This window comes from Nannobrachium achirus (genome assembly GCF_963921795.1).
Source record: "Nannobrachium achirus genome assembly, chromosome: 16".
NCBI lineage: Eukaryota > Metazoa > Chordata > Actinopteri > Myctophiformes > Myctophidae > Nannobrachium > Nannobrachium achirus.
The window spans coordinates 59,854,649-59,876,869 of record NC_137823.1 but is presented as its reverse complement, the minus strand read 5'-3'; the positions used below and the strand labels follow the sequence as shown (position 1 = coordinate 59,876,869).

Here is a 22,221-nt window from a genome sequence, read left to right as displayed (position 1 = left end):
GTGTGAGGATGAGTAAGCAGATATGTAGATGAAGGTACAGCTATCTGCAGTCTGACTGGTCAGTGGTCACCAGGTGATGATACTTATTAACCTTCTACAAACATTTCCCTTTTATAATGGGACCCAACTTGACACATGCACTGCTCACATGGAACATAGGACCTTTAAGTGTTACCACAATATTTACTGGCAAAATGTCAAGTTTTCCTGAAACTGCTTTATTTGCTGAAACTTTGCTCTAGAGCAGGGGTCAGCAACCTTTTTGAAATGTAGTGCCATGTTTTTATTTTCTAGATATGAAAAATTCTGACATTTTGATTGTCAGAACTTTGTTATAACTATCATTAGACTCGCCTAGCTATCTCCCTGACTCTGAAAGTTCAGAGTTTTAATGAATGTAGAATTATGTGCAGGATGTAATTTGCTGTAAATTAGGTGACACACTGGACGCGGGCGGCTGCGCAGCGTCGCGCTATCGACGCACGTGGCGTGCCGCGCGGTAACCCCAACTGGATGCGGCGCGCTGCCACACAGCACATCCATTTCCCCCGGTGGGGAGAAGCATGGGAGAACATGTTCACCGCGCGGCAACGCTGGATAAATACAACAGCGGCATATCGGTGTGGGTTAGTTCATTGAAAATAACGGGCCGTATTTTTTGACGCGCCGCCTCCGCGTCCAGTGTGTGTTCCTCTTTAATATCATTTACCACATTTAAAAGAATATCTCTCCCACACTTCTGCCAGTGTGCCAGTCATCACCCTCCCCTGTGCCAATGTTGGCACCCGTGCCTTAGGGTCGTTTCATACCGTTATAAGGAGCCTAACTAATTTCGGTTCGGAAGGACGCCCCGACCCGAAATTATTTAGGTTCGGGGGGAGTTCATCCATACTTTCTTAACGGCTAGTGGCCAAGTCGCTTGTAAATATTGGAGGTCCGTGGCATGACGACGTTTGTGGCCGATGAATGAGCGTTGCAGGGCGGATATACATATCTGACTTGCCCTCGCGCTGCACACTGAATGACTGGAGGTCCAGTGAGTAGCAGCTCCAGCAGGCAGCAGCACCAGCGGGGTCTCTTCTCTCTCTCTCATTCACACTCACAAACGCTCGGCTCGAGCTCTGTCAAAAACATTTAATCTACAAGCTCACATTATAGACGTGCCGCCTCCCTTGCTGCATGCATGTCATCACGCAGTCACACAACTCGTCGTGGGAAAAAAAACATATCAACACGGAACACTAGCAATTAGCAAAGTTGTGTTTAAGCTCTTCTTTTCTCTTTAAAACGGTCGGCGACGCGTTAGCAGCGATACACGCAGCAAAGGCGTGTGTGTGTGTGTGTGTGTGTGTGTGTGTGTCGCGCGCGCGCCTCCCAGTCCACCGCTCTTCGTCTCCAGTATCCGCTCTCTGATGCCCAATACACGGCCACACAAGCATTTGGAAGTCGGCGTGTCTCCCACACAAACGACGGCTGTTTCCTTGGATTCACAGCCGAGAATATGAACGTGAAGCCGGGATGAATGAGAAGACACCGCTGAGTACCGAAATTAAGTCGGGAGGTCACAACATTTCGTCAGCACCGTAGAGCCGAATTTAGTCGGTTGACGCCCCCCCGAACCGGGGGATGCGAACCATATTTGGGTGCCGAACCGAAATTAGTTAGGCTCCTTATAACGGTATGGATCGACCCTAAGGTTGCCTACCCCTGCTCTAGAGCTTCATTAACTGAAATCAGACAGGTTATAGGGAAAGAGACAAATAGGAGTTAAGCTGATTCATTTCATATTAGTGATAGCGTGCCAGTCTAAAGCCACATAAACACTATTTACTGTAGCTTGTCGACGATGAATAGCGAACATAACAGATCTCCAAGATCATAAAGCGCTGCGACACGTTTTGTGAGCTTGTACTGATTTGAGTGAATTAAGGTATAGGACAGGATGGAATGTACATTGCAGAATTTCAGGAAATAAAGCAGTTTAGGGAAAACATGACATTTTGCCAGTAAATATTGGCAATATTTCAATTTCTCGATATTTTGTGAAAATCGTGGATTATGAAGACACGCCCAAAAGTGTTGAAAGGCTTATTTCACTATAATAACTACAGTCTGCTACCTCGAGAGACCATGAAACAGCTGCAAGTTAAGAGACTTGCATAACAGCACTTCCGACAACGTACACTTGGGGGTGGGGGTTACATCATGTATGTACTTCTCTCTCCACTTGGATCTTCCCAAGGCTGTGGCCGTTAAGGCCCTTTAGAGGAACCGTCTTCATTCAAGAATATAAAACATTTATGTGTGCAATGCATGCTGCTGTTACTGCCTTTGTGGGTTCGATGATTGAAGGCTGGAATTCAAACAACTGCACAGTATTATGAAACGCTGTGGTCTTGAGAACAGTTCTGAAACGGTTCCGTCAAATCCATATGTCATGCACTCTGTGTTCTTTAGCCCACGGGTCTTCAACAGGGGGTCCTCAGAGTTATTATAGGGGGTCCTCCAAATCTTTGTGTGGTAGAAATTTTTGTATTATTTTATAGTAAACACTTGAACCCTAGTGTCCTTATTCTGAGAACTTTAGCCAAAAATAGCAGATCTACAAGCTCACAACGCCTCGCGTTGCAAGGCGTTGTGAGCTTGTAGATCAGCTATTTTTGGCAAAGAGCTTTGGTATAGAGGGGAAAAAGAGACAGCTAATTACAGAGTGAAAGGTCAAGTTTATTAAGTATTGACGGTTCAAGTGGTTAAATATCTGAAAACACAAATTGACATGAATCCAAAATACACTGATGATTGTGCTGTCAAACAATGAAACTGTATGGAATCTATGAACAGGTTGTAATCAACATGTGGCACGATGCCTATAGAGCCGAAGAACTCAACTGGTAAAAAAGACACACCACCGACCAGTTTACTGTAAATATTTGCTGTCTGATTGTAGGCCTGTCCTCTAAAAATCGACGCGTCGTTTTAAGCCCCGGGAATCGACGCCAATTGTTTGAGTCAAGGCGATTTTTTTTTATATCACCAGTTAGTCTACTACTGCGGTGCACTGCTGGACTGGTGTCATGTACTTCCAATTGAGAGAAGTAGCAATTGGCGAACAGTTATTTATTGTCTCGCACCAGCGTAGGGGTGAAAGTGAGACGGAACGGCCAGAACCGCCGCATCGTTAAAACATTCGGAGCCGGGACGGTGTTCCTTTAAGAGGAGGAGAAGCACACTGTCAACTCAAAATCCCATATTAAATAACCTGCCACAGCACAAACGCACGTCCACGAAGTAAACAATCTACTAAAGTCAAATTAACATACACAAGTGTAGGCTACAAGTTCAATTTTCTAATTAAAGTGCTTCTGAATTGTTCCAGTGTTGTAATCCATGATGAATGATTGTGTTTCCCTGTGTTTGCGTCCATGACATGTCCACACTGCTGGCTCTAGGTGGGAGCTGTGCCTCCGCCTGTTTATGATCCGTTTCTGAAATGAATCCGTTCTCGACACTGACTCATTACTCTGTCAGTGCTCCGTGTCCCGCGACTGCGGACTGGATCCCATCGTTCATTTAAAAGAGACGTTCAAGAGAGCGGAATCGTTTTCGAATGTCTCATCTCTACTGCACGCTGCAGAGAGACGGGGCAGAGTTGAACAGCGAAGATGTTTTCTTTGTTTTAACGGTGTGTTATAACTCTATGGTTGTACACTGCTATGCAGATAATGTTTGTGCTCGCGCACCGATATCACAGTGTATTCAATTCATCTTAATGTATTATTGTATTATGTTGACGTGGTTTAAAGCAACACTTTTCTTTTTTTTTTTTTTTACACAAAGTAGACTATAAAACGATTCGTCGACGCGTCGAAATGAACCCCTCGAGTAGAGTCGACTTCAAAAATCCTGAGTCGAGGACAGGCCTATCTGATTGTACTTTCTTGGGTTTAAATCCTATTTGGATACCTTGTTGCGACCGTAAGTTGCAAGTTTACATTGAAAACCAGCACATCTCTGTCTGTAGGTCACCCTGACACTGTGGTTCGCTGTGGTTGGCATAAAAGGGATCCCTTTTATACATGGATCTCCATATATGGGTATGAGGGGTCTCCATATATGGGTAACTGGTCCGATATACATCACTGGCCAGATGGCCAGCATGTCAGTCACCCTGAGGCGTCTTACTAGTATCTGAACTGTACCGTCCTGTGCTTTTCCAATGGGAACTGCAAATTAAGTAATCAGTCAATCAAAGCTGACGGCACCAACTCACCTGCTCCCCCTTGGCTTTTGGTACAACCCTCTTGTCCTCCATGTCACACTTGTTGCCTAGCAGCATTCGCTCAACGTCCTCATTCGCATGCTGGAGAAAAGAAAAGAAACAAATAAGAGGAGGATTAATTACATCACTGGTTCTCAATGTGCGGTCTGGGGACGACCAGTGGGCCTTGAGGGGTCCAAAACAAGGACATATTTTACCCAGTCTTCTCTTATGGGCATCCGTGGTACACCATTCTTTAAATGGGGGTCCTTGCCATGACAATGTTTTAACACATTCAGTGCCACCTTTTCACCACTAGAGGGCGCCCAATGGCCATAGAATCCACCATAGACAAGCGTTGTATATGCACAAGCCGTGCGCAGCCATGACACGCCTGAACACTTTCCTTTGTGTCATGAACAGGAAGAGGATGAAGTTAGCTTGAAGTTAGCTATTGGCTACCAAGTATTTTAGAAGCCCTATTTTCGGCGATTTAGCCATGATTAAACCTTGCACACCTCATGGATATGCATGGAACAGAGAAAATGAGCTCTAAAGATCCTGGATTGCATTGGAGTGGATGGTAAATATCGGCGGCGCGACGCTCTCGCGGGCCGTGTAAACAGATGACGGCCGGCGGCCCGGCTCAAAAAAAAAAAAAAAAAAGTATAGTTTTTTAAAGCCGAACTAGTTCGGGATCGGCACCCTGATAAGGTCCAAATAAAGCCGAACTAGTTCGGGATTGGCACAGTAAGAGTTAAGCTGGGTTCAAACCTGGGTGGTTTGAGCGGCGTGATTACATAGAAAGTGAATGCAAAGACGAGACGACCGGGCGCGGCACGAACGATCCGAACGGGGCGGCGAGAACGGTCGCCTCGTTGGTAAAGGTTGCCTGCGCGGCCAAGGCACATTGGGAAATAAATACAAGGTTATTAAGAACATTGTTCATGAACATCACTCCCCCCAGTCATCTCCACGCCGGCCGGCAAGTTAGTAAATGGAAACTAAAGGTGTGTGTGTGTGTGTGTGTAGATGTGTGTGTGTGTGTGTGTGTGTGTGTGTAGATGTATAGGGCACGGGCTGCCTCGTGACAGTGTTCACCTGTTGTGCTGCTGTGCACAAGCTTATCCCCACTAATAATGGAGCGCAGATCCCAGCCAGGCCGGGTTGCCTACCCAGGCCTGTGAAAGTCATTGCTTTGTATTTAAATGTTATCAACTTTAATACAAATCTATGTTTTACAAATTGATTTGGAAACTGAAAGTTAAAACATCGGTTTATCAGTGGTCTAGGATCGCTATCCAAAATCTCTATCGGACAAAACAAATCTGGCATCAGTCGGGCTCTTCCCAAATGAATGATCTGTAATTTTGTATTCATACCACTTTACCCAGATACTCCCATATTATTCTAGTAGCTTGCTTGCACACGGATGCTGGCAAGTTGAAGGGAGAGGAGAAAAGGTTTTAGTTGCACAAAGGCATAACCGCTAATGATTTAACTTAAGAGGTTTAAAGAAAACCTATTGTCAACAATGTCACAAGCATAAACAAGAAAACCAATGTTTACTGAACAAGATGGCAATTTGCACCACAAAGATCCCACGGATGCTTTTCCTCCGTGGAAAAGGTGGATAAAGAACATCTGTGGAAAACTTTACATCTACCCTGGGACAGCTACAGAATGTTAACCCATGTCTGCAATGTGAAGACAGCTTAGAGTAAAAGCGACCCTCAAGTTAAATTACATGAGAGGAAGGGTGACTGGAGGAAGGGTGACTACAAGCGAGCTTGTAGATCGGCTATTTCCGGCAAAAAGGTTTGGTGTAGAGGGGAAAAAGAGCAGACTTAGTACAGAGTGAAAGGTTCAAGTGGTTAAATATCCGAAAACACACATTGACATGAAACCAAAATACACTGATGAATGATGATTGAGCTTTCAAACGATGAAACTACAGTAGGCCTATACGGAATCTTCATCTCTCTCTCAACTAAGTCCTGAAAACGTTGAAGACCCCTGATGTAGAGTGAGTGAGTGTGTTGCCTGTGTGTCTTTCGTGTGACAATCGAGTATTGATTCAAAGATTCAGAATTAATATGCAGTCTGAAAATTGTATATTTATGATAATACTCAACTTCACTGTTGCACACATAAGAATGATTTTGAGTAGCTACATGCAATGGCCAATGTATAACTACTACTACACCACTGGTTGCAGCCCAAAGTTCAACAGCTTTTCTCATAAAGTTTCTACAGAAGCATAATTCCACTATGTTTATTCTTTGTTTGCATATCCTTTATTCTACCATTGCCAACATTCTGTTGTGGACATAAACCTGGGCAATATTTATTTCGGTTCCAATATTTACCTGAATTATTTTATAATTGTGAAATTCCAATTATATTTAACAAATGGGCAACAAATTCAAAGAAAAGCTAATGAAGGAAAACACCTGAATATGTATGGGGTCCTCCTCAATGCCTCAAAGAGGGACATATCTGAAATGCCCAGGATATTTCATTTTCAAGGCTACTTGTAAACAGTATTGTTATAGTGTCATTTTGTATTGATACTCAAAGTCAAAAAGGAGGAGAAAAATATACTTATTGCCAGTGCTTCAAACATTGTGGTGCATGCTCCTAAATTGTTGCTAGTGCTTTTGAGTTGGGAGCACCAGTACTACTATACCGATGAAAAAAGTAGATTTTAGCCATGCAACTATCTAAAGATGCAACAATTCTTAACACACTAGAAGTTCGCTGCGCTCTGCACCGCTCACGTCTAGAGAAAAGGTCTAGCGTATCATTTTTCCACAGAGCCACTGCTGCACCGTCACTGTTGTACCTCACAAATGACAGAAATACATCTTCCACTGCTGCCTCATCTTGGGTTAACACAAGACATCATTAACTAAAGACAGGAGGTTGAAGGAATAGTGACCAAGTATTCCAGATGCCAGAGTCTAATGCTGCTGACCTGCTCTCAACCCATCAGACAACACAAAACAGGGTGCTTAATAACAACTAATTGTGATCATGAACAATCATCTATTACTAGTAACATATTTCTTGCATTGTTTGCTGTGATGAATATGGGTCAAGAAAGAGGCCAATTCATAGACAACATAGCATTTTTGTCAAAGTCAAAGCACAGGACGACTGGAGTGGGCTGTTAGTTGTAGACGGCAAAATAACCAGCAGTCATTCTGCAGTGTCATCATTATGAAATATTGTCCCTGTCGGCAGAACTGTGGCTGATTTCATTGCAGACTGCCTTCATTAGCCTACATTCCTCTGGCCGTGTGACCTTATGCCTGTTATGGGACCGTATGCCTTATGGACCTTATGCCTGTTATGGGACCTTATGCCTTATGGACCTTATGCCTGTTATGGGATGACACAGAGGCAGGCCGATGCTCACTCACACGGCCCCAGGTTCAAACGTCGCTTAGTCCTCTGGATACTCAATTTGGATTTATACTTTGTGGTACAATCGTGTTGAAATTTGTACGACGGAGGGTAAATTAAAACTCTTTTACCGCCATTTAGGATGTTTATAGTCTGCTCAAGGCCATCGCAGTTAGCTTACCTTTGCGATTTTATATAAAAATAACCATCCATTATTTCCAATCGCGGTCTTGTGTAAAAGACAGGCGCATCGCAAAAAAAGAAAAAAAAACAACATTATGGGAGTCGCCATTACAAAGCGAGAGGCTCCCCACTCTGCCTCGGTTGCACCAGTTTTCAGACAGACAGAGACAAGTAGATCAAGGGCTGAAAAAAGAAAAGAAAAGAACGAACGCTCGGTATGGCGGCGTCGCCGCGTGAAAAAAGAAACCGTGTTCGTACGGCAGCAAAAGAGTTAAGCATGAGTATCCATTAAAACATGTCACTGACTTAGTTTATAAGTGTCTCATATTTATGTGTCCCATGAGTCATGCAGTCAACATGAACTATTGCATAATATGTGGGCTTAAGTGCAAACAGAGTGGATCATTTTTCGATTACCAATTATTTTTGATTACTCTGCTTACCATGGCCATTTACCAACAACTGAAATGCACATGCATATTTTGTGACAATACGCTCTTAACTCATTGAGTGCCAATCCCGAACTAGTTCGGCTTTATTAGCGTATCGTAGAGTGCCGATCCCGAACAAGTTCGGCTTTTAAAAAAAAAAAAAAATTTTGAAAAAAATTTTTTGATTTTTTTTTTTTTTTTTTTTTTTGGACCCCATCAAATCTGGTGAACATGATTTCAATCGCGATTTTGCATGTTCCACCCCCATACAACCCCATCTAACATACAGGGCAGCCATTTTTGTTTACATTACATGTAAAACATAATGGCGATTATCTCAAGAATGCCTGAACGGATTTCCAATCGGATTTTTTTGTTTGAAAGCTGTGAACAAACTGCACAAATCCACTCCAATGCAATCCAGGATTGCATTGGATTTTTTAGAGCTCATTCTTCTCTGTTTTTTTCCCATGCATGAGGTGTGCAAGGTTTAATCATGGCTAAGTTGACGAAAATAAGGCTTCTAAAATGCTTGGTAGCCAATAGCTAACTTCAAGCTAACTTCATCCTCTTCCTGTACATGCACAAAGGAAAGTGTCCTTTCCTTTGTAAAAAAAGTCATGGCTCCAGGGCTTGGGCATGCATTACCAGCATATCTCTATTATTCTCTGGTCACTGGGCGCCCTCTAGTGGTGATAGGCTGGCACTCAATGAGTTAAAGGGATATTCCACTTTCAACAGGGAGCAGTGGTAGATTAGATTAGATTAGATTAGAGTTTATTTGTCATTGTAACAATACAGTACAATTATTTGGGAAAATGGAAAAAATTAAATACAAAAAAAATATTAAAAATAAATGAAAAAAGTTATCGAAAAAACACGGCCTGCTCATGTATTAGGCGGGTAGTATGAGTCACCAGAAAAAATAATGTGTGTTTTTAATGAATCTATCATGGTTAAAATGAAGTTTGAAGTTACAATGGGTGTGTGTGGGGAGAGGCCCTGGGCCTGGAGGGCCTGGTAACATTTACATCAAATATCTAAATATTCAATCAAGCTAATTAAAAACTGTTCAGGGTGTTCATAAAAGCCTAATTAGATGATAAAATTACAAAAAGTTGTTTTTGAAAGTGAAATATGAATATCCCTTTAACATAGAAAGTCTGGGCCAGAAACATCTTCATTAATCTTGGAATAAACATTATTACTCCAGCACATGAGAGAAGCCAGGGTAATGACTACCAACTGAGTCAGTCAGATGACAATAGCCATCTTTCTCACACACACACACACACACACACACACACACACACACACACACACACACACACACACACACACACACACACACACACACACACACACACACACACACACACACACACACACACACACACACACACACACACACACACACACACACACACACACACTTAGTATGCAAAGAATTCAGATCGATGATACAGCAAAGGCGTGCGGTTATCGGAAAATAATGCCAGTCAATCACTGAGTATGCACGTGTCCATACTATAAAGAAAAGGTTGGTAATGGGGGGCTCTAGCAGTCGATATTTCAACATAACATTTGCTCGACGCGGGTGAATGTTAACCTGGTGAAATGCTAACCTGCCAACGCTGGTGAATGCTAACCTGGTGAATGTTAACCACTATGCCTAAACCTAACCCAAACCTCAATAAAACTATACCTAAACCTAACCCCAAGTCGAAATAATGACACTAGAAATAGCGAGAATTGCCCCTTGCAGATAACACTATAGCAAGCAGATAACACTATAGCACATTGACCACATAACTGCTGTATGTTTTTCTTTGTTCTTGTTTTATGTCCCGAGGACAACGGATGAAAATCAGACTTAGCTAACTCCGGCTGGTTTCCAATGAGATCATATGTATGTATTCTTATGCAATATGTCAATGTCTCTGTGTTCATGAACTGGTACTGTCCTGTCTAAATAAACAAATAAAGTAAAGTAAAGTATGTGAGTGTCCCCACTCCCCAGTTTGATTCCAGTCTGATTCTTGTGTTGTCTGCCACCCCCCCCTCTTTGCCCTCAGATTAGCACTATGCTCTCCCTGTCCACATTGGTAATGTGTCACCAAATGATATTTTTACATATTCTACATTAATCTCCAGCGGCCAACACAACAAACTATTACAATTTAATCTCAACTTTGCAGTTTATTTTAATTAATGCACGTGTGTGTCGTGTTGTGCCTTAGCATCTGTCACACGTTACTGATAGCTAGTGCTGGGCGATTCTTGCTAAAATGAGAACGTCGATTTTCTTCCACAAGAATCTAGATCACGATTCTCTCACGATTTTATGAGAGCATAAAATGAAACCAAATAAGGGTCCATCTGGTTTTATAAAAAATAAAGTGTGTGGAAGTCAGAGAGGGGGAGAGAGAGGGGAGACTGCGTGCGCGTGTGTGTGTGTGTGTGTGTGTGTGTGTGTGTGTGTGTGTGTGTGTGTGTGTGTGTGTGTGTGTGTGGTGATAGGGAGGGAGGGAGAGAGAAAGAAAGAAGGGGAGACGGCGAGTGTCACTCAAACGCAGTGTGCAGACTGTTGTTCAAAGGTTTTTATTTCCCTTCCACATTGTCATGATGTCATAGAATCGCCGTAATGCAATCTCATTTTTAATGAGATTGCATAGGAGTCTGAATCGAGATCCATTTTCGATTCATCGCCCAGCACTACCGATGGCACATATTTTATTCTGATGTCATTTCTCCCATGGTTACAACCTAGCTCTGTAAAGCCTCATAACGTAACATCCTTTGGGCGTTACTTCTGCTAAATTCCAGTCCTTCCATTTAAAGACTGAACAGGCTTGGTCTTGCCCATGGTGGTTACAACCCATCCCAGATATGCTGTTTGTAGCCTCTAAATGTATACAATGGAACTGATCATCTGAGACATAATGAAGTCTACTGACTCAAATGTAATTCAGAAGAAGCACCTGCTCCACATTCGCACATACAGTATCACTACTCTGGATTGACGAGCTAGTCAGCCCGGTTGGCTGCATTCCTCGAAAGCAGAACCTGTCACAATTCCAATGAGTAAATGTTGTTTCCCCTTTACCCTATATGGCACGTTTCATGAAATATGCTACAATGTATTGTTGATGTGCAAAAAAAAACAATAAACAATGACTGAACGACAATGAATATAGTAGAGATCCGCATGAAACTAGTTGCCAATTCCAGCCATGTCTGAGGCGCATGCCACAACAATTTTAAGTGATAAGTTGCGTAACTTCCTCATTGTTGTGCTGCTATGCTGCTTGTATACAACTCTGATAGTGTTGTGAGGGATCGTGGGGGAATGGAGAACAAAGAAAGAATAACATTTCACTGAGCTTTATACGAAGCTATACTGAACGAGTGTGCATCTGATGCATCGGTGAGTTGGTCAATTCAACGTAACAAATAGCGAGAGATAGCGTGAGATGATTTAGTGTTTCTCAAACTTTTACATTTCATGGTCTCCCCTTAACTCTGACAATGTACAAATGGATTTGTACACTGTCAGAGTTACAGATTTGTATGGGTCAATTTAGACCCCCATAGAGGAACCCACAGAGTCCCTGGAATCCACTTTGAGAACCACTGATTTAGACTGTTGAGTGAGATTAAGGGCAGGATCAACAAGTGCTTATGGTTAAACAGCCCTTTACGTTTATGTCTAACAGAAGAGCCTACCTTTGGTCAAATTGACAAGAACACTGGATTTCGTTTTACATCATTGGTGGTAAAATTGTCAAAACATGGCCTTCAGGCAGAGATTGAACTGACAATTCAAATACAGTATGAACAATTATGGGCCCTCATCATCCCAAAGCAAAGACAGCTTAACTCTCTTCAAAGATAATGAAGGATGAAGGAAAGAGTCCTCAGGAAATAAACACATCACATACTGTAGTTCAAGGGTCTTCAACAGGGGGTCCGGGACCCCTTGGAGGTCCTCAGAGTTACTACAGGGGGTCCTCCAAATCTTTGTGTGATAGAAACTTTTTTTTTCTCCTTTTTTATATTAACCACTTGAACCCTAGCGTCCATATTCTGAGAACTTTAGCCAAAAATAGCAGATCGACAAGCTCACAACGCCTCACGCTTCGAGGCGTTGTGAGCTTGTAGATCAGCTATTTTCGTCAAAGAGGTTTGTGAGCTTGTAGATCAGCTATTTTCGTCAAAGAGGTTTATGTAGAGAGGGAAAAGAGCAGAACAAGTACAGAGTGAAATGTCAACTTTATTAAGTATTGACTGTTCAAGTGGTTAAATATCTGAAAACACAAATTGACATGAATCCAAAATACACTGATGATTTTGCTGTCAAACAATGAAACTATATGGAATCTATGAAAAGGTTGTGGGGGTCCCTGCTTCATCTCTCTCTCAACTAAGGGGTCCTTGGCCTGAAAATGTTAGAAGATCCCTGCTGTAGTTTAGCGTGAGGCACAAATTGGGGAGGGTTTAATGTGCATGGTCCAGAGTAGCAGGGCACACTAATGAGATTAATCCATGACTAATGTAGATAGATAGGATGATGCAGTCAGGCAGGGAACTACGAGGGTTCCCACACATTTTTACCAATTAATTTCCAAAACTTTTCCAGAATATTTAACCCAATTTCCAGGACTATATAACAATAATTCAGCTCAATAACAGGTCGCTTAATCCTATGTGCAATGCCCAAAGACAGGTAGTGTATGCCAGTGGTTCTCAACCTTTTCAGGCCGTGACCCCAGAAATAATCATGTTTTAACTGGGGACCCGGCACCCTGACGAGCACTAAGAGTTGAGGAACTTTGTATAACACTGTTCTATTGTGTCACAATTTCTGCCTCTAATATTTGACAATTTGGCCCATGTTTAATTTGTCATTTCAGAGGTATTAACAAAATCAATAACCAAAGACAATAAATAGCTATTTTTCCAGGACCTTCCAGGACCATTGATAAATTCCAAAACTTTTCCAGGACTGGAAAAATATTTTTCTAATTTCAAAATATTTCCAGGAATTTCATGACCGTGGGAACCCTGTACTACCTGCATCCTAAGCTTAAGACGAAAAAAAGAAGACAGTTTCGGGCAAAACTATTCATTTCCTCCTTTGCCCAAGTAGCCATTGGACATGACAACAAGAAGACGCGTTAAAAGTGTCTGTTTAATTTGCTTGCACTAATGGTCAAAACTAGGGTCTTCGTAAATCTAATGAGTGAAGGTTTCCCACTTCTCGTCATACTATTAAGTTAAATCTGCCTCTATAAAGCAACCCGGTCATCTTGGCATTGTACTTCACTGGCAGTGAGGTTGCAGGGCCACGTCCCACAGAGAAAGAAAAAGGGGGTAGAAGATGCATGCGTTTAACCATTGAAGCACTAAAATGTTCTAAATTATTTTGTAAATAGCCAATCTACAAGTTCACAACGCATCGCACTGCAACTCATTGAGCTTGATAAAGATATGTATAACAAAATAATATACATAGTGTGTACACAGTATATGATTGGGACCGCAAGTCGCAATTTAGTACAGTTCTGAACGGTCACAGCTTGTCCGTATGTATGTATGTATCTCTGTCTAGAACTCCTGACACTGTGGTTCTATGGGTTTGTCGCTCTGACATTATGCTCTGACGTCACTGTGATGTCAGGGGAACCACTCTTAACAGAATGGGTTTGCCGCTCTGGCTTCACTGTGATGTCACACTAACAGAATCCCTTTTATGTCCATATGGTGTTCCCTGATGTCATCAATATTAAGGCCCTTTTCCACCGGCAGCGATAACGATGACGATAGCCATAAAATATCACAGCGATAATTATGCCTTCACATTGATGTCCGATAAAGTTATCGGACATCAATGTGAAGAGGCGCCAATTAACAGCCGCTCGCGCAGAGCGCATCGCGAGCTGTTTGTCAGAGACCCAGTTCCATATCACTGTGATCTTAACCACATCGTTGTTGATCCTAACGATGTAGTTGTCGGCTATCGTTGTCTTTATCGGTGTTGGATGGATGCTGCCGATCCACTTCAATTGAAAACCCACTTTTTTAAATCGTTATCGTCATCGTTATCGCTGCCGGTGGAAAAGAGCCTTTAAGCCCATATCTAACAGGACTTCATATAGGAATGCCCATATATGGAGGCCACATCGGCCACTTACCACACTAACGGCTGGTTCTACAGATGGGGATCTCCATGTATGGGCATAAAAGGGTCAGATGTCATAGACATCATAGGACTTTCACATAACAAATAACTGAGTAAGCATGTTTGGGATCTCCATATGCAGTACATGGGTCTCCATATATGGGTAACTGGTCCGATATACATCACTGGCCAGAAGGCCGACAATTGGCCATCTTTAGGGCGACGTTGCATGCCCCGAGGCGTCTTACTATTACGTATACATCTTTTACCCCCACCTACTGTATAATCACTTTAAAATGCACACCTATGGGAAGGCGGGGTTAAAGTGGTTCCGACCCTCACCTCGTCGATGTTGCGCAGCCATTTGCTGATGTTTTCAAAGCTCTTGCCGTTGGTGATGTCGTAGACCAGCATGATGCCCATGGCTCCTCTGTAGTAGGAGGTGGTGATGGTATGGAACCTCTCCTGGCCCGCTGTGTCCCTGCACACAAACACAACCAAACACAGAGCATGAGGACAACTACCATGGTTCCCACCCATTTTTACCAATTAATTTCCAAAACTTTTCCAGAATATGTAAGGACTATATTATAACAATAATTCAGCTCATTAACAAGTCGCTTACTCCTACGCGCAATGCCCAAAGACAGGTAGTGTATGCCAGTGGTTCTCAACCTTTTCAGGCCATGACCCCCGAAATAATCATTGTTTTAACTGGGGACGCTGATGAGCACTACGAGTTGAGGAATTTTGTATAACACGGTTCTATTGTGAAAATAGACAATCTACATGCTCACAACGCCTCGCGTTGCGAGGCCTTGTGAGCATGTAGATCTGCTATTTTCACAATTTCTGCCTCTAATATTTGACAATTTGGCCCATGTTAAATTTGTCATTTCAGAGGTATTAACAAAATCAATAACCAAAGACAATGCACAGCTATTTTTTCCAGGACCTTCCAGGACCCTTGATCTTTCCCAGTACTGGAAAAATATTTTTCTAATTTCAAAATATTTCCAGGAATTTCATGACCGTGGGAACCCTGAACTACTATACTTGTACGAAGAATAATTTCAAACTTCTTTTAGAGATGCTCCGATTGCGATTTTTGGGGCCGATACCGATCAACTGGAATCAGTATCTGCTGATACCCATATTCCCGATCACAGTGTCAAATCCATAAATTCTTCTATTTATTGTGTAACTGTGGAAGCATTTATATATTTAATGATTCTTCTTACAAAACATTGACATTGTATGTTAAGTATAAACATTAGGAGATTGCAGGCTGAGCTCCTTTAGTATCCAATTCAACTCGTAGGAGTTGAAGCTGAGGTTACATTCAGTCCCACAGAGAAATATTGTGAAAATAGCTGATCTAGCTTGTAGATCGGCAAAGCCGAAAGCCGACACCGATCAAATATGCGATCACTCACCGATCAAACAGCGCATCTCTAACTAAGGTCGTCCGGATCGGGAATCGAACAGGGCGCGTCGCCGGCGCCGCCTATGTGGCAATGCCTAAGTGGTATGCGCCTGGACCAGTAGGCCAGCGGGCCCCCCCCCCCCCCCCCCCCCCCCGGCTTTGCATTTCAGTGGAATGGTGATGTGGAGAGCCAGGCCACATCCCTGTGTGGGCTGCCATGCTCACATTGTGATGGAATTCCATCTCATCTGGATGCAGTCCAGTCATAATGCGCAATGAGAGGAGATGGGGAGTACGAACTAAAAGGTGGACACTGAATAAAACAGAAGTGTTGCTATCCAAGTGTAGTCATATGAGCATATTTCAACATGACATTGAATTATCAAGTGCAACCACAGCTCAAGGTAGGGACTGTGCTTTTTATGGCCTCTGTAGGTTGTAATGTACAGGACTTTTGTATGGTTTAGATGAGTTTAGACTCTATACAAGGCTCTGTGTGTTTGTTGTGCACTCAAAACAAACTGAAACCCACCAATCTGTGTGGAACCCACAACACTGCTGAAGGTGCCACTAACAACGTGAGCTTAGGTTATTCAACTAACGTTTAAAGGAATATTTCACTTTCATACATATTAGGGGTCATTTTAACGTTCCATGCATTTTCAAAGATAAAATGCCTGGGTTAGCGCCCCGTAACTGTGGCTCACGACATTTTAATTGTATATAAAATATATGTAGCCGTTCAGATATCTTATTTTACATCAGTATTGTTCATGTGAACTGGTTTGTTTAGGCTTATCCATTATAATTATAAAATCGATATGATTTATCACTCGTTTTCCACCGCTTCATTTACTCAAAGCGGACGGCAGCAGTAGTCATGTCCCCCTCCGCGTCCATTCCGAGATGCCGGAGGACCCGGTGAGATCTGCCGGGGGCATAGAATGTCTGCGTTAGGTTAGACTACTTTAACGTCTACTCAGGCTTTCGTAGAGCACCACCGCTTTGAATTTTAAGTTGCTTGATTCAGTATAATTCATTTGATCAGACACGCCTCCTTCCTTTATAACCCCATTTAAACGTCAAACTCCATTATTACCATGATAGATTCATCAAAAACACCCGTCCTTGGTTGTGGTTACTGATGATTTTTATATTCACCACTTGAACCCTATGTGGGTCCATATTCGGAGAACTTTAGCCAAAAATAGCAGATCTACTAGCTTGTGAGCTTGTAGATCTGCTCGCACTGCGAGGCCTTGTGAGCTTGTAGATCTGCTATTGTCGGCAAAGAGGTTTGGTGTAGAGGGGTAAAAGAGCAGACTAAGTACAGAGTGAAAGATCAAGTTTATTAAGTATTGACGGTTCAAGTGGTTAAATATCGGAAACCACAAATTGACATGAATCCAAAATACACTGATGATTGCGCTGTCAAACGATGAAACTATATGGAATCTATGAAAAGGTTGTGGGGGTCCCTGCTTCATCTCTCTCTCTCTCAACTAAGGGGTCCTTGACCTGAACATATTGAAGACCCCTGTTCTAATGTGTGAGGGGCCAATTATGGCCCTATGTCTAAATCTAGTTGAATTCCCCTGATGTAGCCTATCATTTAATGCAATTACCTGTTGAAATAACTAAACGTTTATCTGAAATGAAAGAATCTGTAGGACAGCCACAAGCAGTTCAAGTTTATAAAGGAAATGTGCTGCCATTCAATATCTGCCATACATTATGCACTCAAATCATTTGACCTACTTTCCTATACACTATGCACCCAATTAATCTGACCCACTTTCCTAAAACCACATTTAAAATCAGATTCTGTTACTTGATTATAATACATATTATTAAAAATGGATTTCATTTTATGCACTCTATTGTTTTCCCAAGATTTGGCCTTATCAGCCTTATCAAAATACGCCTTATCAAAGTATTGGCTATTTTATGGGTCAGGGCGTTCCCTTAAATTGAGAATAATCAAATAAAGGTTTTCAATAAAAACGTTTTAAATGTCAGTGAAATTAATCGCCGCGCACATCCATAGCTGCCAGTGACATTTCAAAGTAAAAGTGAGTCCAGGAATTACTAAAACAGCTATAGGAAATATAGGGCAAAGTAAATTAAATTAGTCGTCTTTTTCTTGCTGGACATGCTTTTATTGTTCCCCTAAAGCCTGACTTATACTTCATTGTACAACGGGAGTCGCCTGCCAAAAATACCCAACGTACAAGCTCACAATGTGGCGCCAATGTGACGCATCGTGAGCTTGTATATCCGCTATTTCAGATGTGCGACACGTCATACGATGGGAGCCTAAAATAAGCATTATTATAGTGGAATACACGCTGGGTGCAATGGTGCATTATATGATTGGTTCAAACTGAGCACCCAGACTGCATCAGTCACCCGGCTTACAAGTAGACCTGGGTATTAATATGCCGTTGGGAGTGTTATGTTCATGTCTGTGGACCAAACATCAGACAAACACACTAAATAAACACATTTTCTTAAAACGTCCTTACACAAAACACGTCTATTCACGAATATCTTCGGAATAGCTTAACCCATTCAGAACGGGTACACATAATTGTGTATCATTATTTTATGCTTTCGAGCTTGTAGATCTGCTATTTTTGAATTGATTGTGAAAATTTGAATTTTGACCCGATTCTATAAGTGTCTTTTGAATCCTTCTAAGGTTTTTTGAAAAACCCTATGTTTCTATGTCAGCAATCTGGCCAGCCATCGTTAAAGAAAAGGTCCTTTTCACTTAACTGGAGCTCAGTTAGTCTGTTCTTGAGAGACTACTATGAGACTACTATGTTTCATCCGAGGCACCCCTACATTATATTCCTAATTTTCACTCCCAGCACCTTATATTTATAGCATATTTTAGCGATTATGTTGCGAGGAAAGCAAGATAATAGCCATTTTGGTTAGAACTGACTGAAAGTAACTTTGTACTTCAAGCTTAAAATGATACTAAATATATTTTTAAATGTCCAAATAAATTTCAAATATAATCAAATTATCTCGCGGCACCCCTGGACTGCCGTCGCGGCACCCCAGGGTGCCCCGTCACCCACTTTGAAAACCCCTGGCTAACCTATTGTATACGATTGTCTTTCACTTCAACACCACACAATACTGATTCTATTTTGTACATGATTTTATAGATGCATGCATCGATAGTTTCTGGTCATCAAATGCTCGAAATCCTTACGTCCGATGCTAAATTTGGAACCAATCCAGTTGTACTTAAAGATTTAAATACATGTAAAACAGGTCACATCAACACATCGATTGCATGTATTATAGAAATGTTTTAAAAGCCCATATTGGCGCCATCGAAATGAAAGGATCGATATTAAAACTCATTGACTGCTTTACCACAAGTTTCCCCGAGTTATCCCACATGTCCAGGATGCCATGCCAGAGTTTTGGTCCGTTTTTGCAAAAACATTTTGGACCTCCTTCAATCTACCAGGCATGATCGCGATCGTGAAATTGCATGTTTTACCCCCATACCAACCTCATCTTTCAAACATGGCAGCCATGTTTGTTTACATTTGATGAAAACATAATGGCTGCTAGATCATGAATGTCTGAACGGATTTCCAAGGGGATTTTTTTAAGTTTGAAAGCTGTGAACAGCGTGCACACACGTGGTGCATGATCTAGGCATGGGCGTGCATGATCCGTGCACTATGAATTACACTGAAGTCTATGGAGACGTGTGGCATCCTGGAACTTCAAAGATATATTTTTTAAATGCAGCGAATGAGTTAACACTATGACGATATGTATTTCTTCTTCTTCTCAATGATAGTTCATTGTGTTGCACATGCCACTCATACTTTAACGACTCAGATATGAATTGTACACAAAACAATGTAAAGCCACGCCTCAGAACAATCGTTGACTCACCATATCTGTAATTTGATCTTCTTTCCCTGCAATTCAACGGTTTTGATCTTGAAGTCTATTCCTGTAAAACAAAAACAACAAAAAAACAGAATCAGCTTTATAGCCTCATTCAACATTGGTGTCAGAGTGCATCTGCTCTCCAACTGATACATACAGTACATGGAACTGTGTCTTCAACAGGGGGTCCGAGACCCCTAGGGGGTCCTCAGAGTTACTACAGGGGGTCCAGGGTCCTCCAAATCTTTGAGTGATAGAAACCTTCTTTTCTCCTTTTTCATTTTAACAACTTGAACCCTAGTGTCCTTATTCTGAGAACTTTAGCCAAAAATAGCAGATCTACAAGCTCACAACAAGCTTGTAGATCTGCTATTTTCGGCAAAGAGCTTTGGTGTAGAGGAGAAAAAGAGCAGACTAAGTACAGAGTGAAAGGTCAAGTTTACTAAGTATTGACGGTTCAAGTGGTTAAATATCTGAAAACACAAATTGACATGAATCCAAAATACACTGATGATTGTGCTGTCAAACAATGAAACTATGTGGAATCTATGAACATGTTGTGGAGGTCCCTGCTTCATCTCTCTCTCAACTAAGGGGTCCTTGGCCTGAAAACGTTGAAGACCCCTGCTTTAGAGTGGTACCAAGCGAATAAGGAAGAGGTGAAGACCAAGTCCCAGAGGAAAGAGAGACCCAGAGAGAAGATAAGGAGAGAGAAAGTGCGATGTGGATTGAAGAGCAGGCAGTGACACACATTCAGGGACAGAGAGGGGCAAATGGAAAGTGAGTGACAAGTGTTTCCATCAGGGAGACAATGGCATTATCTCTTCCTGATTCTGCAGTGTCATCATGATGCCTATCCTATCAGCACGCAGCAATGACCAGCATGTTCCTTCACAATTACTGTCTCCACGACATAAGAGTGGTTGGGTCAACCTAAAGCAGGGGTTTTCAAACTTCTTTGACTCAGAGCACCCCTGTAAATAACTTTTTGAAGCGGTGAAAGCCGCTTCCAAGGAGTGGTTTTGTGTGTCCCGTTCATGTCCATATATGGTCATTCCAGTCCAGAATGAACAGGTTTTATCTGTCCCGTACATCCAGAATGTGTGTGTAACGTCCGTCCCGGTCTGATGATTGGATGATTAAAAATGTCCAATGAGACCATACTTTGAGGATTGGTCAAGCTTCACATGACAATTCGGCTCTCCAGATAAAATCATTCATTCATTCAGAATTGGTCACCCACTTTGAAAACCCCTGACCTAAAGGCCAAGTAAAGTACATGGGCAAGGTTTTGACTAATGCAAAATTAAGTTGCAATTTTGTATTAGTGCCAGTGAACAATCTGAACATAATATTCACAAAAAAGGATTTACTCTATGGTTGGGCGATATGCCAAAATGTTCCTATCGGCCATCGTCGGCCCAAAAATCAGCGATTGACAATATTTTCGCTCTAGAAAAGTAATAATGTGAAAACATCTCCCCAGTCCTTTAAACTTGAGTTACAGTATACTTTACCGTAAAGTGGGTCGCGTATCAAAAATAGCAGAGCTACAAGCTTGCGACGTGTTGTGAGCTTGTAGATCTGCCATTTTCGGGTGCACGACCCCGTCGTACGACGAAGGATACATTCGGCTGCAACGTGCAGCAATAGTAACACGATTGCAGCTGTCAATGAACAAACCGGGATGAGATGACTAATTCTGCTGCCATGCACCAATGTGAGACCAAAACTTGTTTAGACAATGAAGAATTGTAAAACATTATCACTTCCATAGGATATTCTTTTAAGACTATTAAAAAGATCACAGGCTCCCTTCCTCTGTAACTAAAGGCATGAACTCACATTTCAAATCGTATTGATTGACAGTGGTGATAAACATAAGCGGACACAAGTTTTAATATCCAGGCTTTTTCCTCTTTTTCTTTTTTTTTTACCCCAAGATTTTTGTAACCCATTTTTTTCCCACTCAATGCATGAGGAGTCAAAGTCGCTTCTTTTCACCTGATAGGGCGGAGTTTCCCCGGCTAGCCAGGGGGAGGGAGTATTAAAGACCAGGATTACTGCATGTTTTTTGTGAGGGTACCTACCCTAGGAGACACAGGGAGAACATGCAAACTCCACACAGAAAGGCCCTTTCCTACCTAGGGTATGGCCATGCGGAGGAGAGAACACGCCCACAGCGTCCCCAGCTGGAATCGAACCCAGGACCTTCTAGCTGTGCGGCAACAGTGCTACCGCCTGCACCACCACCGTGTCCCCAGGCTTGACAGCAGAAGTTAAGAATCAAGTGAGACCGGGGCATGTGTTTCTGTGTCATCAAGTTTACAAGCGATTTGCAGAAACTGGAGCTGCAGTTTCATTTTTACAGCTCGTAACCTCTTTGTAAAAAGCCTTGTCAGAATTA

The 22,221-nt window shown here is 42.1% G+C and overlaps 1 protein-coding gene across 1 annotated transcript in view; it reads right to left on the bottom strand.

Moving 5' to 3' along the window:
• Positions 1-22,221, bottom strand: part of rab10 (RAB10, member RAS oncogene family) — a 32,576-nt gene that overhangs the window by 2,297 nt on the left and 8,058 nt on the right. The window contains exons 2-4 of the mRNA XM_080743937.1: positions 19,818-19,878; positions 14,804-14,942; positions 4,271-4,360 (exon numbers count right to left, since the gene is read on the bottom strand). Coding sequence (XP_080600063.1) covers positions 4,271-4,360; positions 14,804-14,942; positions 19,818-19,878 — 290 coding nt within the window. The remainder of the gene's footprint in view (positions 1-4,270; positions 4,361-14,803; positions 14,943-19,817; positions 19,879-22,221) is intronic.